This window comes from Schistocerca cancellata, chromosome 3, assembly GCF_023864275.1.
Source record: "Schistocerca cancellata isolate TAMUIC-IGC-003103 chromosome 3, iqSchCanc2.1, whole genome shotgun sequence".
Classification (NCBI taxonomy): Eukaryota; Metazoa; Arthropoda; class Insecta; order Orthoptera; family Acrididae; genus Schistocerca; species Schistocerca cancellata.
In genome coordinates this window covers 132,166,977-132,187,870 of record NC_064628.1, presented here as the reverse complement: position 1 = coordinate 132,187,870, position 20,894 = coordinate 132,166,977, and the positions used below count along the sequence as shown (strand labels likewise).

The following is a 20,894-nucleotide window of genomic DNA, read 5'->3' as shown; positions in this document are numbered from 1 at the left end:
TACTCTGCGACCTTGCACCTGCACGCGAGCACGCGCCTGAGCAGACGTGAGTACTCGCGCTCAAAACCGGTCAGTTGTTAAGCCCTGGTTTAAATCATACCTAACTGGAAGAGTGCAGAAAGTTGAAATAAGCAGTTCACGTAATATGCAAAAAACTTGTGATTTCTCAAACTGGGGAACAATGATGAATGGGGTGCCACAAGGTTCGGTCTTGGGTCCTCTGCTGTTCTTAATACATACACTCCTGGAAATGGAAAAAAGAACACATTGACACCGGTGTGTCAGACCCACCATACTTGCTCCGGACACTGCGAGAGGGCTGTACAAGCAATGATCACACGCACGGCACAGCGGACACACCAGGAACCGCGGTGTTGGCCGTCGAATGGCGCTAGCTGCGCAGCACTTGTGCACCGCCGCCGTCAGTGTCAGCCAGTTTGCCGTGGCATACGGAGCTCCATCGCAGTCTTTAACACTGGTAGCATGCCGCGACAGCGTGGACGTGAACCGTATGTGCAGCTGACGGACTTTGAGCGAGGGCGTATAGTGGGCATGCGGGAGGCTGGGTGGACGTACCGCCGAATTCCTCAACACGTGGGGCGTGAGGTCTCCACAGTACATCGATGTTGTCGCCAGTGGTCGGCGGAAGGTGCACGTGCCCGTCGACCTGGGACCGGACCGCAGCGACGCACGGATGCACGCCAAGACCGTAAGATCCTACGCAGTGCCGTAGGGGACCGCACCGCCACTTCCCAGCAAATTAGGGACACTGTTGCTCCTGGGGTATCGGCGAGGACCATTCGCAACCGTCTCCATGAAGCTGGGCTACGGTCCCACATACCGTTAGGCCGTCTTCCGCTCACGCCCCAACATCGTGCAGCCCGCATCCAGTGGTGTCGCGACAGGTGTGAATGGAGGGACGAATGGAGACGTGTCGTCTTCAGCGATGAGAGTCGCTTCTGCCTTGGTGCCAATGATGGTCGTATGCGTGTTTGGCGCCGTGCAGGTGAGCGCCACAATCAGGACTGCATACGACCGAGGCACACAGGGCCAACACCCGGCATCATGGTGTGGGGAGCGATCTCCTACACTGGCCGTACACCACTGGTGATCGTCGAGGGGACACTGAATAGTGCACGGTACATCCAAACCGTCATCGAACCCATCGTTCTACCATTCCTAGACCGGCAAGGGAACTTGCTGTTCCAACAGGACAATGCACGTCCGCATGTATCCCGTGCCACCCAACGTGCTCTAGAAGGTGTAAGTCAACTACCCTGGCCAGCAAGATCTCCGGATCTGTCCCCCATTGAGCATGTTTGGGACTGGATGAAGCGTCGTCTCACGTGGTCTGCACGTCCAGCACGAACGCTGGTCCAACTGAGGCGCCAGATGGAAATGGCATGGCAAGCCGTTCCACAGGACTACATCCAGCATCTCTACGATCGTCTCCATGGGAGAATAGCAGCCTGCATTGCTGCGAAAGGTGCATATACACTGTACTAGTGCCTACATTGTGCATGCTCTGTTGCCTGTGTCTATGTGCCTGTGGTTCTGTCAGTGTGATCATGTGATGTATCTGACCCCAGGAATGTGTCAATAAAGTTTCCCTTCCTGGGACAATGAATTCACGGTGTTCTTATTTCAATTTCCAGGAGTGTATTAATGACTTGCCATTCTATATTCACGAAGATACAAAGATGCTACTTTTTGCCGATGATACAAGTATAGCTATCACACCCAACAGACAAGAATTAACTGGTGAAATTGGAAATGATGTTTTTCAGAAAATCTTTAAGTGGTTCTCTGCAAATGGGCTCTCATTAAACTTTGACAAAACACAGTACATACAGTTCCACACAGTAAATGGAATGACACCATTAATAAATATAGACTTCGATCAGAAATGGGTAGCTAAGGTAGAATATTCAAAATTTCTCGGTGTATGCATTGATGAGGGGTTGAACTGGAAAAAACACACTGAAGATCTGTTGAAACGTTTGAGTTCAGCTACTTATGATATTAGGTTCATTGAAAATTTTGGTGATATACATCTTACTTACCACACCTATTTTCATTCTCTACTTTCGTATGGCATCATATTCTGGGGTAAGTCGTCATTGAGTAAAAGAGTTTATTGCACAAAAGCGTGTAATCAGAATAATTGCTGGAGCTCATCCAAGATCATCCTGCAAACACTTATTTAAAGAGCTAGAGATCTTCACTGTAGCCTCACAATATATATATTCACTTATGAAATTTGTTATTAACAGTCCGAACGAATTCAAAATTAATAGCAGTGTACATGGTTACAACACTAGGAGAAACGATGATCTTCATTACTCAAGGTTAAATCTAACTTTGGCTCAGAAGGGAGTAAATTATGCTGCCACTAAAGTCTTTGATTACTTACCTAATTGCATCAAAAGTCTGGCAGATAGCCATATAGCATTTAAAAGGAAATTAAAGGAATTTCGTAATGGCAACTCCTTCTACTCATTAGATGAATTTTTGGATATAGTAAGTGTGTAATTTCCCCAATCCCCACAAAAAAGTTAAAAATATTAAGTGTCATGTAATATTTTGTGTAATGTAATATCTTGTATAGACACCTTTTCTTAACCTTACACGTTCGACATCGTTATGAAATGTCGTATTCATGGTCTATGGAACATATTTACACAGAGGCATACCGACAATCCTTCTTTCCACGAACAATACGAGACTGGAATAGAAGGGAGAACCGATAGAGGTACTGAAGGTACCCTCCGCCACACACCGTCAGGTGGCTTGCGGAGTATGGATGTAGATGTAGATGTACTAAATCTAATCTAACCTAGTGGCTTTAAATCTCTAAGGCCAGGAATGAACTTCCATTTCTTGGTAATGTTTACACTCAAAGACAAATCAAAAAATTATTATCAGTATGCTGAAATAAGAGATATCTTTATAGTATCGAGTGTTCTGAGGTAGTAAGAACCTCACCAAGTCCATACTCTCGGTTTCAGTACTTTTTAATCCATTTTGTCACTTTTATTCTATTGCAGAAAAGTAATTATAAGGAGTTACTGAACTCTAGAATGATGATCCTATCACATTCCTTAGGGACATTTTGCTGCTTTCGAAAGTATTTACTTAATTGAACACTAAGCCCATCCCTTTGGTATGAAAGCAACTAATAGCTGTGGAAGCCCGCCTTTGGATGATCCATGACACCCATTTCTGCTGGGGCTAGACATCGTCATTCTGTATGTTACCTCCACGGCTTCCGTGAAGAACTCTCTATTTACATCTCTGATTATTGTATCTCTGATTGTTTTCGCGCCAAGCTTGTGTTGTGATTGTGCGAGTTTGTGAATGATATGTGAAATTAACGAAGAGACGGCAGTAAAAAAAACAGCTAGCATTCTTTGTGTTAATTTTGCTCACAGAGATTGCTAAAGATGGCTGTTACATTAGATAAGATACAGAAAATATCTTGTACATTAGATAAACTGAGAAAGAATTTACAGTGTGTAATATGGTGAGTTATACCATTGGTCAGCAGCAAGAAATTGTTAGTTGCGTGTTGAAAAGACACGTTATTAATGAGGTTTCGAGACTAGTTGAAAAAGAAAAAGTAAAGTTATTATCAGTATTGAGTGTTCGTACCTAGGTTGTCCTAGGCCTGTTTCGAAATTGTGCTGATGCATGAAATGTGTATTTTGACGTTTAGAGAGATTCTGTTTGGAGTAACTGGCCCTCAATTCCTTGTCCCTATTATCTTCCTAAGTCTCATTAGTGTTCTTGGGGTGCGTACGTTACAGCTGTCTTTTAGTGTTGGAATCCGCTTTGCACGCATAGGCAGCAAGTGTCGCAGAGAAGCCTTCGTAGTAATAACCCTACCGGCTGAAAGAAATATATGCGAAGAATCAGTAGACGTTATGAGGACATGTTTCTCAATACTAACATGATTGTTGCGTGTAATTGATGAATATCATTGTGACATGATATACGCTTCTTAACTATATTGTTCTACTGGAACATGATGTGTCAGAGTGTACTGTGGCAGTAATTTTAATAGATAACCGCTTCAGTCGCAAAGAATAATTATGTATGTCGACCACTTTTGGTTAGGCCAAATGACCTTGAAGGGCTTAATGTAGTCCCTCTAATTTTGAATTGTAGTTTTAGTTATTGTAAATAAAAAATTGTTAAATATGGAGTGAACGTAGATCTTGGACTAACCTGCAGATAGATAATGTTTTGATGTCACCATCTGTCAACCAAACTTTCACCTTCCGTCTAACACAGACCTCGTGTTCTACTGCAGATTGGTCTATCACCATATCTTTCATTTTGAATGTAGATACTGTCACACTCAATTGTAGTGAGGAATCACCTTGAATGTATAGCCATGTTATGTTAATCGGGGATCTAGAAATGATGGAGAGGCTCCGTCCACGCCACAGCCGCAGTGGTCTGCAACCGCACGACGACTATCCCATTCCACTTCATCCCTCCTCCGCCCCACGCCAAACCCAGGGTTATTGTGCGGTTCGGCCCCCGGTGGACCCCCCCCCCCCCCTTCCCCAGGGAACGTCTCACACCAGAAGAGTGTAACCCCTATGTTTGCATGGTAGAGTAATAGTGGTGTACGCGTATGTGGAGAACTTGTTTGTGCAGCAATCGCCGACTTAGTGTAGCTGAGGCGGAATAAGGGGAACCAGCCCGCCTCGCCGAGGCAGATGGAAAACCTCCTAAAACCATCTACAGACTGATTGGCTCACTGGACCTCGACACAAATCCACTAGGTGGATTCGTACCAGGGACTGGCGCTCTTTCCCGCCCGGAAAGCCGTGCGTTAGACCGCACAGCCAACCGGGCGGGCATGTATAGCCTTAAATGATGCTAAACATTGCTCTATATTCTTATTCCATGATTTAAAAACTACAGATTATTATATAGCATATTAGCAGTGACACTGGGTAATCATAATTGTGGAGTTGGGAAACTGAGAATAAGTAGTGAGGAAAGAAAGCACTTGATTTCATATTGAAGAAGCAGAAATGTTTTTCCATGTGCAAGTTCTCGTGTGTGTGTGTGTGTGTGTGTGTGTGTGTGTGTGTGTGAGTGAGTGACATTTAATTAAGTATGTTGTTGACTGCTGTGGGTTATTTTCATTGTGTCACTTGTTTTAAGTATCTGTTGAAAGTCAGGTTATTAGCTCAGTTTATCAAACATGGGAACAAAATGTTCAACATAGAAGTGAAACTGCAGAGTTATTTATTCCTTAAAGTGTGTGTTAAGTCCACATCCTTAGCTGAGTGGTAAGTGTGGCAATGCCATGCGAGGGACCCAGGTTCGATTTCCTGCTGGGTCGGAGATTTTCTCCGCTCGGGGGCCTGTTTATTGTGTTGTCTTCATCATATCAACCTCATCGACAAGCAGGTTGCTTAAGTGGCGTCACCTAAAAAGACTTGCATCAGGTGGCTGGTCTACTTTATGGGAGGCCCTTGTCACATGACATTTCATTTCTTATGTGTCAGAACATTCGTGATGTAGGTGCACAGTGTAGAGGCGTCACTCATTTCAGCAATACTCTAATGAACTACAAGGCTTGCATTAAACTATTAGATTGCCATGTTGTAAATGATTATGATATCTAGACAGTATAGGGGCCTACTGAGTGATATGATGAAGTGCTTAAGACATCAGATAAGTGCCCAACAGGAGCAGGGTTAAAAGCCCTGTCTTGACATCAGAGTTTGGATTTTATGTGGTATCATGGAAAAAAAACAAAGTGTAATTCCACCAATCTGGTTTGACCCGTGATGTTGTCAAGATGACACACCCACCTGTTTCAAGCGTTTACGATATGGTGACCACGAAGTCACTCATTATACCCCAGACCAAATGTCAATACATACGAAATATTTAACTCGAGCAATAAAATGAAACCAATTACACAAATGCGGGAAGTAGGGAGTTTTGGTTTGTCACAAACTAAATATACGATAATAAAACCACCATTCCAAAACATGTGTTAACAAAAAAATCAAGCACACAGATTTTTGAAGTTTCAACAAAACCGAAAAAAGTGCAAAAATGATGCCATTGGTATCATAAAATTCACTTGAGCTACATAGCTAAAACAAACCCTTTAATACAAGGAGTCCACATAAAACTTGAAAACCAGGTATTGCAAATGTCACTGGGGCTTTATAATTCAAACGAAGCCACCAAACGCAGCAGTGCTGTGGTTAGTGCACTGGACTTGCATTTGGGAGGACAACAGTTGAAATCCATGTCCGACTGTCCAGATTTAGATTTTCCATGATTTCCTTAAATTGATCCTGGCAGATTTTGGGATGATTCCTTTGAAAGGGTGTGATGTTCATTCCTTCTGACAAAGCCTTTGATACCAGGAACACACATACATCTCCAGAACCTGACACTGCAAATTACACTTGATTTCCTTGCCAGCTGAAACAAGCCTGCAGTACTGAAAACCAGCACACTCAAATCATCAGATCCATTATTCAAACTTTCACTTACTCTATGTACCTAAAACGAAGTCCACAGTACAACAAACCAGAACTCGTATACTGCAATTAATATAAAAAATATAACCCAACCAGTGATGATAAACTGCTATTCTACCAATGCAATTGCCAAACAATTTTAAGAAAAACTCTAAAATCCATGAAAACACGAATAGTCACCCACTTCAGTATCGTAAACAATTGTAAACTCACAAAGCGTACATATTACTATAAAAGAATAGAACCTCCACCCCCCACCCCAAAAAAAAGAAAATAAATAAGCGTGCACACACACACACACACACACACACACACACACACACACACACACACACACAGGTGCATGTGCATGACTTAAAAAGCAAAGCAAAATCTCAAAATCTTCCACAGTTGGTTCAGATAACTGTAAGAACTTGATCATAGACAACATATCTTTGGGCATTGCAATAAGCAGTAACCTGCTAATAAGTTTCTGTCATATCCATTAATGGGGAACAAAAAAAAAAAGAAAATAAAAATACTTCTATAAAATTTCTGACCGTAATAAACTCACAGCACTAATAATGCCGAACACAAGCTCTAATCCATCACCTGGAGTATGCTAAATCAAATTAACTCACTTGGGAGCATGTAAAAACTCTTGAAATGACACTCATATATTTGCCCAACATCAAGGGACACACTAATGTGCGTGACAAACAACTTTTCAAACAAGAGAGTGCCACCAATTACAACATGTTACCTACACAAGCGGACTTAAAATATAAAAAAATAAAATAAAATGAGCGGGCCTGACATCATACAACAAAACACAGTTGTCACAAGTTGAAGGATGAATGGAATCGGGTTAACAGAATCTGCTGATACCTGGGTGTCAACTTCATCCCTTAATGTAATGTAATGTTAATGTGTCAGTGATGCCATATGTGTGCAGACAGAAAGAGAACAGTACATTAACAATTTTTTTTCAGCTGGCTTAGATACTGTAATGCCATTTGTAGTGGAAGTGAGATTTGTTGTGTCGCCCAAGGTCTAAGTTAGGTTTAAAGAGGACAGTTTGCTTATGAGTGGGTGAAGTGGTATGAAATACTTCACTTGACCACCCTTCAATAAAGTGGTATCGAATGCTTCAGTTAATCATCCTTCAATAGGTCCTGGCTAACCTTTTGCATTATCCCCACAATCAACCTTATGCTCTCCCTCCTGACTATCTCTTTATGGACAGAACATGAAAGCTGTATCTTCCCTCTGTCCTTCACGACTGTGAAGGATGGATGGATGTGAAAGCTGGTATTAATGGAGGAAGATATTTATTAATGCTTATCTTTTGTCATATATTACCATCAGGGAGATTCTATGGTGACTCACGTTACATTTTGAAATCTGTGTTTTATTATGTTGAATTGTTAAAATCTATAAACCCATAGTTTCTTTTGTAAATTAGTATAAATTGTGTTATTCAGGCAAAGATTTTGAAGTGTTATTTAAGCAGGGAAGAGCGCTAAAATTAAAGAACAAGAATATAATTTATGTTGTACCGCAACTCATGTTACAAATTTGGGACATCCTATTCATAATGTGCATTTTAGGTCAAAAGTATCTTCAAACTATTAGGAATATGGATCGGGTTTTTATCACAGAAAATGTATATTAGGTTGGCATTTAAATGTTAGAGTTACCGATTTCTAAACATATTTATGCCATGTGAAGTATTGTAATATATTGAAAAAAGGTGCGTGGCTCATGTTACTTGCTACTTCTTGTTGAAAAAACTTTTTTCCTGCAAGCAAAGAAATGAAAATATGACATCATGTGCCAAATGAGGTAAACTTAACGTTAACATTTCACTTTACAAACACTATGAAAAATTATAAGAGCATGACATCTGTTGTTGTTGTTGTTGTTGTTGTTGTTGTTGTTGTGTTCTTAGTCCTGAGAGTGGTTTGATGCAGCTCTCCATGCTACTCTATCCTGTGCAAGCTGCTTCATCTCCCAGTACCTACTGCAACCTACATCCTTCTGAATCTGCTTGGTGTATTCATCTCTTAGTCTCCCTCTATGATTTTTACTCTCCACCCTGCCCTACAATACTAAATTGGTGACGCTTTGATGCCGCAGAATGTGTGTCCTACGAACCGATCAAGTCGTGCCACAAACTCCTCTTCTCCCCAATTCTGTTCAATACCTCCTCATTACTTATGTGATCTACCCATCTAATCTTCAGCATTCTTCTGTAGCACCACATTTCGAAAGCTTCTGCTCTCTTCTTGTCCAAACTATTTATCTTCCATGTTTCACTTCCATACATGGCTACACTCAATACAAATACTTTCAGAAACGACTTCCTGGTACTTAAATCTATACTTGATGTTAGCAAATTTCTCTTCTTCAGAAACGCTTTCCTTGCCATTGCCAGTCTACATTTTATATCCTCTCTACTTCAAGCATCATCCGTTATTTTGCTCCCCAAATAGCAAAACTCCTTTACCACTTTAAGTGTCTCATTACCTAATCTAATACCCTCAGCATCACCCGATTTAATTCGACTACATTCTATTATCCTTGTTTTGCTTTTGTTTATGTTCATCTTATATCCTCCTTTCAAGACACTGTCCGTTCCATTCAACTGCTCTTCCAAGTCCGTTGCTGTCTCTGACAGAATTGCATGGATCTAGGAAAATGAATTGTAAATTCAGTTAAAAGTCAGAGAACCGAAAATATCCTCTAGCATTGATGACATGAAGTGGATTATTTTTCTTCATAATTTCATCATATTTTACAGGCCATTTCCAATAGTGACCAGCACACTCAGTTGCCCTGATTAAGTAAGAATTTACAAAAACTGCATGTACTTTTCCAGCATTGAATTTACTGTGATATTCTACTTTGTACCAGTCTCCAATTCTCACACTTTCTATAGTTTTTTCAGTATGATGATCTGCAGCAGCAAAATTCTTTGGAGACAGCAGCTATGTTAGTAGTACTCCTTTCTTGTAGGGAAAGCAGTGAATGCCTTTTTATGTTTGGTATTGACAGTACTGAAGAAAATATGGGTCGACAGAAGCGTCCGATCCCACGCGTCTGCTTTGACCCGTGACGTAAGGGTGTTGTGTGTGACGTCATGACGGCGCGGAGTTTGGTTTGAGTGTGGCTGTCTCCAGTTCTGTTTTATCTTATTTTATTTACCTTTCTGATCTGTTCGTTCTATCTCGTGAGATTTTTTTTTTTAAATTTAAAAACACTTATTACTTATTTTAATTATCTGTTTCCTCGAATTTCTGTTTTAATTTATTATATTTATCTTTCTGATCTGTTCGTTCTATCCCGTGAGATTTTTTTAAAAAAAGACAAAAAACACTAATCAGCTACTGAAGCATCTTTATCTTCTATGGGTTGCAGGGTTTACGACCCCTGGGGAGGTAGGTGGGTATTCATGCATGGCTGTCTTCACTTACACGTTGTAGCTACGCAAGGCGTCTAAATTTGTTTATATTTAGTTTGCCCCCCTACCAAAACACCCCATTTCCCGCGCTTGTCCCGTTAGTGTCATTAGGCTTCTTGTGGAAAGTGTGTGTGTGTTTTTGTTTCCGCCATATTTGTGACGTCATGGGTCAAAGCAGACGGGTGGGATCGGACGCTTCCGTATTTCCGAAAATATTTGAGCCAGATTAAGTTTCACATTGATTCCTTAACTTCCATCTTAGACACATGTAAAACCTGCATAGTTATGGTACTTGCAGCTACCTGAGCAAACCAGAATGAGATTTTCACTCTGCAGCGGAGTGTGCGCTGATATGAAGCACTTGCCCGTGAAAGGCAAAGGTCCCGAGTTTGAATCTCGGTCTGGCACACAGTTTTAATCTACCAGGAAGTTTTATACCTGAGCAAAAGTTGATGCATCGCCTACTATGAATTTTCGCTTTTTTACTGCATTCCCCACTAGCTGTTCCGCAACTGCACCAGTTCCATCTACAGCTCCTTTACCATGGGATGTAACAAACAAGTTCCAACAGATTTCCACATTATGAAATGATTGAAATTGAGGTACAGCAGCAGTAATATATTTGTTTTTAAATTGTGAGGCAGGTCCGTCTGACCAGCTTCAAACTACCCTCACGTTTTCAGGTATAGTTGACAGTACTTGCTAATGTAAGCAATTGCAGCACTCGAGTCGTGGCTTTATCCAGAGCGTTACGTTACATATACTGTGACAAACTTGCTTTACTAAGTTGTTGATCTTCCATCTTATGTTGCCTACGCTTTCAAACTCTCTCCCTATTTTAGCTCTTCTTTCTTCTAATAACAGTGCTTGCTTATGTTGACTCAACTGTAGAAACTTTTGTTTTGGCTTCTGCTGGCTTTTTTGAGCTTCTTCCAGATGCTTCTTCCTAAATTCTTCATATTTTCCTTCACTCTTTAACTTTTCCCTCTTCCTGCTCTTGTCTTTCTGCTGCTGCAAAGGGCATCCTCTTCTTCTAATTTTAAAATAATACAACTGTGACTCGGATTACGCGACTCACGTTACACATTTAATTTTCTGTTTTTACGATATTGTTTGAAATTGGGAAACTTTTAGTAGTGATATTAGTTACACATTCACACTAAGAAATAAATTACTGAACAAGATAAAGTCATCTCTAATATCTCCCTTGCTATAAAAACTTAATTACATGAAAGTGACTCATGTTACATGAAAGTTCATGCTGTTGTATTACATTGTTTACTCCAACCTATAATATACCTACTTCAGTTTTATACTGTTTAAACACTACATTAGGGTATGTAACAGTAATACAACTAATGATATGCTAATTCTTACCTGCCAATTAGTTGAAATGAAGGTCCAAAATATCCAATAATTCACACATTCATCACACGAAAAACATGCCACTACAAAAATGGCTATGGATATGAAGATAAGCAATAATGGGCCACAAACCATTGTTGCCATACAGTAAAAAGTCCAGCATTTTCAAAAAATATATAAAAAGTACCAAATTTTAAACCTTTTGGCTAAGTATCGTGTCTCCTACTTTACATGGAATATCCCATCGAGTGCAAACTTATCAAATAGCTGCTGTTGTAACATTATATCATTATAGAAAAAGAATGACACTCTTAATATCTTTTGTCACCAAATGAAATCTTGTTGTGCTCACCTTTCACTGACTTTCAATGACTTTTTGATTTTGCTCCTTTTGAATTAAAAAACCCAATTACAGCTGTTACCTTATAATCAAGTTCACAAAAGGATAAATCTGTATCTCTTCAATAAAGGCAAATTTTCAGAACTTACAGGCTTTAATTACTATTAGCTGCAGCAAAAGATTTTTATCATACATTAACTAAACAATTTTAAAGATTTGCCTTCACTAATGCCCTTGTTTTGAGACCTCTCTCTCAACCATATGTTTCAAGTAGGATTGTTTCAATGTCAGCCCACTAGGAGTCTTCTGATTGGTTGCTCAGCAGTCTTTCCTTATAGCGTCTCCAGAATTTGCCTGCTGGAACAACTAACAAATTACGCTGCTGAAGTATACAGTCTTCATTGCCCTGGAGTGGGTGAGATACCATCACAGTACTTTATGATCTGAGTTCACTCACTCATTGCTTTGCAGTCTGTACAGAAAAAGAATCCTGCAGGAAAAAAATATCCGAACTGTCCAAGATATATTTTACAGGAGATCCAGAAATAAAGCAAAGAGTTGATATTCTGCTGGGTATTGGGACACATTGAAATATGAGGAAATGATGCAGTCAACACATCAGCTGAAAAAGCATGTAGAAAAGGCATTGTGAATCAGTGTTCCATATTGCTACATACTATTATCTCAATGTTGGCCAGAAGGATCATGCATTAGTGGGAAGAAGTAGTGTTAGAGGTGTTAAACAACAAACTGCACTCAATCACATTGACCACCAAAGTGTGGCAAATCTTACACCAGTCACATCAGTGGAAGGAAGTGATGCTCATTTGGTTAAGAATATAATGATGTCCATTGACACGTGGTTTCCTTTTCCGGCAGGATTATCCACCAATATGTGAAACCTGTGGAATACCACTTCTGATGCAGAGTATTTTATCTAGATAATTTAAAAGTTTTGTGCAGTGTCAGGCTTCCTGTCTAAAGTACTATGGATAGTTAGTCAACAAGTTCTGATTGAATGGCTTGACTCTGGATTTTGTTTAAGGAGTCAACAACCCACATAACATACAGTGTGCATAAGGACATTTTTCAAAATGAGGGGAGGATTTTGATATATACGAACCACATATTTATGTAGCTGGACTTTCTGGGGGTGGAGGGAGGGGGGATGCTAATGTGTGCTCTTTGGCAGTCGTCAGAGATTTCACTTGTGAGAACAAACGTCATTCAAACTGCTAGATGTCCAGTTACGATGCTGATGGCTGTGCTGTTGAATGCCCTAAGTACGTCATCATTGTATCAGAGTACCCCTACATATGCTTGTGGCAGCTCATATGGTAAATGGCATAAAACATTCATTTTTTGTACTAATTTAAAGTATGTGGTATCAGATAAGCTTCTTGTAAGTCAGTTTAATATTGCGAGTGCCAAATCTTGTAATATGTATAGAAATTAGTATGATGTGAGTTTACTACTGCCATGTTAGTTATAAATCATCATGGTCCATCCAGTGATGGTTATATGATTACAACTCAGTAGTAGTTTTGGGTGAAGTGTACAATGTAGTCGAGTATGATTCATATATCTGAGAGAGGCATTGAGCTTATGGCCCACTTAGTGCTATTCACAAAGAGTAAATTCACTGAACACACTGTGTGTAAGGTCTGGATCAGGGGTAGTGCCCTCACTTACTTCTTTATGGGACAACATTGCCTGCTCTCTGTGAGCTGTGATAGAAATGCAAGGAAACACGTAAGCAGCTGGTTGTTAAGTAACGAATGAGAGAGCAGCAGACAGATGACATATCGTGTGACAATAAATGGAAGAAATTGCGTAAAACTTTGTTATGAACATAAGATGAAATGCACAGCATATTAAAAAAAACAGCAGTTATGATCACAAAAGTTATCAAGATAATTGCATAAATATTAAAAAGAAATTGTGGCACATATAGACAGACAGATGACAATGAAAAGTAATGGGAGACATACATAATACATGACCACTGATGGTCTTCTGAATAACAGCTTGAACTATTTGATACATGTACTTCTTGTCATATCATAGTCATTGACTTTGAGAACTTACAACCAAATTTTTCACTTTTGAGCCTAATCTAGAGCTTGGGCTACACTATAGATCAGTCACTCCACAACCTTTGTTCCAGTAAATTGTTTCTTTTCACATCATTGCTCATAACCAAACAGTCATCTTTAAAACTAACCTAGACGTCATGATACACTGCAATCAGTCTGTCACCAAAATCTTCATTCCAAAAAAGTTATAAAATGTGTTGAAACTGTGTCAGCAAAAATTTAAGGAAACTATTAGTAACATCCAGTTCTTTCAGTTCAGTCACTCATAACACTTAGCTACTTTTCTCACCTTCCATTGCTTACTTTAAACAGTTGTTCCATTGTCTGCCTGAAACTGATGCATTGCCATAATGTTTGGGCTTGTTCTGGAGTTTAGGCTCCTAGGTGAATGTGCTGTTAATACAATTAATCTGCAGAGAATATAACACAACATTCATATTTGCAAAGGAAAGGTGTCATCGTATTCAAGGAAATGAAAAATCTTTGCAGGTTATTTCTTACTGCATCCACAGCATTCGATAATCCACACATCCCATGAGTTGTGCCAGATTTGCGAGCACCTCATGGAGCTTGTCTTCATTGGCTGGTTACAGGTTTGACAATACCGTGGGTACTGCACTGGGGCTAGTAAGGACAGTTGTTCATGCTTCAGTGACCACCGTTTGTTGTTGCGGTGGAATGTTCTTTGACACGGTATGAGGATCTTGCTTTAACATCAAAATGATGTATGTGCCAGTGGGTTGGATGGCTGTTGAGACAAAACAGTTGCTAGCCGGCGAATTCTTGGAAACTGCTGCACTTCAGTTGTATAAGGTTTATGCAGGTGAGTAAATTTATGTCAGGGTGCACTCTTTGTTTCCCCAGCTGCTAGGTAGAAAACCATGATGAGCTGTTGCACCAGAAACATTGTGTGTGATGGGTGCAATGTCTGGTACAAAACACTAACTCATAGCCCAGTGAAAACTGCTTAAAACTGAAAAGCTTATGGGTAACAGGACACTTAACATGTCTAAAAATGTGTTTACGATTATTGAAAACCATATGAAAAAGTATCACCTTTTGTGTACATTAATGAGTGCAATGTATAGCAGGTATACTGAAATCAGCGAGTGCTCGAAGATGGGAACAGCAGTAACACGCCAAGCTGAACTTACATAGGTAGCAGAAGTGCTAGGTGACTACCCATTTGTGATAAAATTGCATAATAATACAAACTCGACAACCTCCATGAATATCAATGCCAAACCATAGTATAAGACAATGACTCACCTGATTTTGAGTGATTTTGTCAGTGTATGGCATTAAATACCGGACAATATGTCCATTACACCGAGCATTCAACACAGAGGTTAAGCAGCTGATCAGGAATTCGAAACTCGGATACAAAAAATGTGCTGATGATGTCTTGTGTGGAAGCATTAATGAGATTCCTCCAAGTTATCGATCCATCCCACAGTCCAGCAGAGTGTTGCATGGGCACAGCCCTGTTTGCTGCCGATTGTTTACATCTGGCACAGAAAATTCAGGGCCAGCAGTCTAAGACAGGGTTTCCACATGGTGGGATGGCAGATTAAGCCCTTCATTGTAATGTGTATGAGGCAACATTGTGGGATATAGGGAGCATCAGTTATTCAAAGTCACAGAGGCCCAGAGTCAGCAGGTTTAACATCATAACTACCTGCAGCTGCAGAGCAGGTCAACACTGTGCCCCCTGACAGTCACCACATAAGACCTCTGACAGCCGTGCACATGGCCAGCCACCATCAATTATACCTGTATCCTTCTCCTATGTAGCATTAAGACCTTCACCATCTACGCTTGCACCTCACAACGGCCAAGCGTCACCCACTTCATCTCCCCTTTTCACAGCTCTGTGATCTCCCTCCACTGTAACTTGTGGCCAGGTGAACTCGTAGAGATGAGTCGCTCACTAATGCCCATGATTGAGACAAATATAATGATACCTGTTTAGCTACCAGCAACACTGGCATCCTTTTGCAACCATGCAAAGCACAGCCTATACCATTTCAGGTCCTGCCTGCCATTTGCAGTGTGGAGGGATATACACTCCTGGAAATGGAAAAAAGAACACATTGACACCGGTGTGTCAGACCCACCGTACTTGCTCCGGACACTGCGAGAGGGCTGTACAAGCAATGATCACACGCACGGCACAGCGGACACACCAGGAACCGTGGTGTTGGCCGTCGAATGGCGCTAGCTGCGCAGCATTTGTGCACCGCCGCCGTCAGTGTCAGCCAGTTTGCCGTGGCATACGGAGCTCCATCGCAGTCTTTAACACTGGTAGCATGCCGCGACAGCGTGGACGTGAACCGTATGTGCAGTTGACGGACTTTGAGCGAGGGCGTATAGTGGGCATGCGGGAGGCCGGGTGGACGTACCGCCGAATTGCTCAACACGTGGGGCGTGAGGTCTCCACAGTACATCGATGTTGTCGCCAGTGGTCGGCGGAAGGTGCACGTGCCCGCCGACCTGGGACCGGACCGCAGCGACGCACGGATGCACGCCAAGACCGTAGGATCCTACGCAGTGCCGTAGGGGACCGCACCGCCACTTCCCATCAAATTAGGGACACTGTTGTTCCTGGGGTATCGGCGAGGACCATTCGCAACCGTCTCCATGAAGCTGGGCTACGGTCCCGCACACCGTTAGGCCGTCTTCCGCTCACGCCCCAACATCGTGCAGCCCGCCTCCAGTGGTGTCGCGACAGGCGTGAATGGAGGGATGAATGGAGACGTGTCGTCTTCAGCGATGAGAGTCGCTTCTGCCTTGGTGCCAATGACGGTCGTATGCGTGTTTGGCGCCGTGCAGGTGAGCGCCACAATCAGGACTGCATACGACCGAGGCACACAGGGCCAACACCCGGCATCATGGTGTGGGGAGCGATCTCCTACACTGGCCGTACACCACTGGTGATCGTCGAGGGACACTGAATAGTGCACGGTACATCCAAACCGTCATCGAACCCATCGTTCTACCATTCCTAGACCGGCAAGGGAACTTGCTGTTCCAACAGGACAATGCACGTCCGCATGTATCCCGTGCCACCCAACGTGCTCTAGAAGGTGTAAGTCAACTACCCTGGCCAGCAAGATCTCCGGATCTGTCCCCCATTGAGCATGTTTGGGACTGGATGAAGCGTCGTCTCACGCGGTCTGCACGTCCAGCACGAACGCTGGTCCAACTGAGGCGCCAGATGGAAATGGCATGGCAAGCCGTTCCACAGGACTACATCCAGCATCTCTACGATCGTCTCCATGGGAGAATAGCAGCCTGCATTGCTGCGAAAGGTGGATATACACTGTACTAGTGCCGACATTGTGCATGCTCTGTTGCCTGTGTCTATGTGCCTGTGGTTCTGTCAGTGTGATTATGTGATGTATCTGACCCCAGGAATGTGTCAATAAAGTTTCCCCTTCCTGGGACAATGAATTCACGGTGTTCTTATTTCAATTCCCAGGAGTGTATATCCCAATCCAATAGTGACAAATATGAACTCCTGCCAGATGGGAATAACGACAAAAGCCCACAGGCCATAGTGAGCAGTAGGTTTCATGGGGTAATAGGTGCTTCTCTGTAAGTGTTTGCCAATTTAGTGTTTTTCAATATATATGTAACATTCTCCTGTGAGTAAAACAAACCCTTGAACACTCCTGACAATCTCTTTGTATACATTCAGTACCCTCTGTAATTCTATTTGGTATGAGTTCCACACACATGAACATATTCTAAGGTAAGACATACAAATGATTTGTTAGTAGTATCCTTTTTATACTGACTACAGTTTTCCGGTACCCAGTATGACAAGGAAACATCACTGACTTTACTACATATTTTAAGGAAGGAAAAAGCACACGTGCAACATATCAGCCCCAGCAACTGATCCCATGTGAAAATCTGGGCCATAATTCGGAAAGTACAAAATTATGATCCTTTGAACGTACAGCTTTTAAACTTCGCAGGCTCCGACTGCTTGTAAATCGCTCTGTCCTGCAAATGTGTAATGCATGAACGTAAAGTACCGTACAGTGGAGTGAGTAAGAGCTTAGAGTTCAAAATGTCGATGAACAAACAAGCAACACTGCTTTGTTCATTATTTCCAAGTGTACTATTTCTAACCAGTAATTGGCACCAGAGATCTCTTTGTAGTGAACACTTTCGTGTTGCAATTCACAAATGCAGTATAAATTAATGAAATAAGTAAGTCATTAAGAAGCAGTGTATCACTATTTAACTATTAACATTGCTGATGTGCTTTAGTTTCTTTGCATTGAAGAGCTGACTCTATTGAACTGCAGTACTTTTGCAGGAGTTGCGCTATTCTTCAACGTGATTGGTGTGATTAAATTGTAAATAAAAAAAATCATTAGCTCCATTTCATAATAATGCGCATGCATGTGTGTGAAGCTGACAGGAGCTTGACTACTCTTTTTGCATAAAACAATGGTCAGCCGGAGTGGCCGAGCGGTTCTAGGCGCTTCAGTCTGGAACAGTGCGACCGCTACGGTCGCAGGTTCGAACTCTGCCTCGGGTGTGGATGTGTGTGATGTCCTTAGATTGGTTAGGTTTAAGTAGTTCTAGGGGACTGATGACTTCAGCTGTTAAGTCCCATAGTGCTCAGAGCCATTTGAACCATAAAACAATGTGTTCTCGGACAAGATTTCAAAACATGTTTGTCGGAAGTGATCCCCTCCTCTTCCCTTATTGTTAACATTCCCTAATAGGATGGCTCTGCTTGGTTACTCCACTGTACAGTACTTTGCACTCAAGCATTCAGTGACTGCAGGAGCAAGTAACAAACGACTGGTGCAGGCTAAGTTTAATAGCTCTACTTTCAGAACGGTCATAACTATGTGCTATCATAATTGTTGCCAAAATTTTCATGCAGGATCAATTGCGTGGCTGACATCTTGCATTTGTTCTTTTTTGTCCTTAACCCTTTCTAATCTAGTTTTTGTGCTTGCAGTGTTCTCCCCAACTCTTATTTATTTTATGTGGATAAGTATGTAAGAGATTACTGATTATTATGCTATTGTTGTAAAAAAATTAAATGCACTGTGAGGCTACTTACAACTTTATTTCCTTATACACTAGTTTTTTAAACTTCATATGGTGTATTTGTTTATGGTGGTTTCTAATTCTTCCGGGTGATATTCAGGCTTCCTCTTGCATGTTTTGTGGTAGAAAATTGTTCTTCTCTTCCTCTTTTCTCCTTGTGTTTGCTGCAAACCACACAATCCTTTTTCTTTTACTTTTACTTTATAAAGTTCATCTTCCCATTTAGTCACCTGTCGATGTCAGACAATGATGGTGTCCTCTCTTCTTTGAATTTGTATTTCTTACCTGATGGACTAGCTGTCTGATTAGATCTCTTGTTTAAGAGTGATGGGTTTGTAGCTGTTCTCCATACGTGTTTTTGTCTGTTGAGTAAAGAACATAACTGTTCACTACAGCAAGTTCAATCAGCCAGAAGAATAATTTTTTCCACAACTTGAATGATCATTTTGTAAAACCATAGCAAGCGCAGTAGTGATCAGCCCTGCCCACTTCTCCCCGAGTATGAGGACCAAATAATGTACTCAGCATTGTCACTAACCTCTTGTCATGGAATGAAAGACATATAATTTTCATCTCACTTTGATAGGCACATAACTTATATTCAGCAATTTTCTTCGTCTTCAAATCACGTAGAAAATCATTTCTGCAAGACATAACTGTACTGCCATAAAAACTTCTTGGTTTACTCACCGGATCAAATTGGAATAAAATTGCAAACTTTCGATGATTGCCTCCATCATCATTGTCAGGGGTTAAAATTGATTATTGTGAACTGACAAGGCTCCCACTTTTATCCTCAAAGAATGCCATCTCTTTGACTGTATTCCATCATTATGTCAACATGGAAGTGGCACATAACTGGGGTGGTGCCCCAGATGTCCATAGATTTTGTTTGTGCTCTCAATCTAGCATTGCTTGCAGTACCGTTCCTCACATCAGGCAGTAAACTGCTGGAAGTCTTGCTCTGTGCCTTTTATTTATCAACTGCCCACTTCCATGCATTACTAAATGCATAGCCAGTTTGTGTATTGAAGTTGTTTTCACAAAGTCTACTTTCAGCTGCATCCCTGATCACAGAGACCAAATAGGTTGATGCGTGAACAAATATTCTCGTTTGTCCAAACAAAATATTGTGCTTATTTGGAATAGGCTGTGCTTTGCCACGCCTGATTTATCCAAATACCTGTATTTGAGAAGATGCTGATGCATGCTGTTTCCTTGCTGTTGAGGATAATCTTGGCCTGAGAGTATTCGGAATTTATAGCGTTCCTTGCGAGTGTGGCGAGAGTTACGTGGGCCAGTCTGTATGCACTGTCAATCATCACTGCATCGAGCATCAGCATCATTTTAAATACAGATATTTTGATACATCACGTGTGTCAGAGGGACAGCCTATTAACAGGCTATACACACAACATTGCACGGAAGCATGCACTTGATAAAGAAAAAGCAGAGTAGAAGACTTCTCACCGTTGACCACCTGATGCGAGGGATGGTGTTGCAGGCAACACTAGATGGAGAGCTCAAACAAAATCTATGGACATTGAGGGCACCAACTCGGTATGCATCATTTCTGTGTTGTTATCATGATGTAATACAGCAGATTAATGTCATTCTGTTGGTATAAAAAAGTCAGCCTCACCAGTTCACAACAGTCAGTTTTAGCCCCTGACGGCGATGGGGCAGTTGTTGTAGCTTGTAATTTTATCCTAATTTGACATGGCAAGTAAACTGAGAACCTTTTATTCAGGGACTCTGTCATGAAAAACTTTCATGCCCATAACTGTTCTTGTTGAATGACATTTCATTTTGTGCAATTCAAAGTTGATGGCTTGTGTACAACCTTTCAGTAAAGATGTGATAGCCTGAATCACTTGCATAAGCTAGCAACTGCTGTGCCAAATGAACCACCATTTGGATTGCAAAGGTAAATCAGAATGAATTAGACCTCCTGTAGCTGTCTTTCCATAATATGGAAAGTGAGGAAAACAGTTAACCATTTTCTGAATCACACAGACAGAAAACTCAAACCACACTTCATAGGCATC

General features: G+C 41.4%; 1 protein-coding gene across 3 annotated transcripts in view; it reads left to right on the top strand.

Moving 5' to 3' along the window:
- The first annotated feature begins 3,328 nt into the window (after nt 1–3,328).
- The window catches only part of LOC126174750 (breast cancer type 1 susceptibility protein homolog), a 278,180-nt gene continuing 260,614 nt past the window's right edge, over nt 3,329–20,894 (top strand). For all 3 annotated transcript variants that reach the window (XM_049921072.1, XM_049921071.1, XM_049921069.1), the window contains exon 1: nt 3,329–3,523. In XM_049921072.1, the coding sequence (XP_049777029.1) occupies nt 3,444–3,523 (80 nt within the window). In that variant the 5' untranslated portion in view covers nt 3,329–3,443. The remainder of the gene's footprint in view (nt 3,524–20,894) is intronic.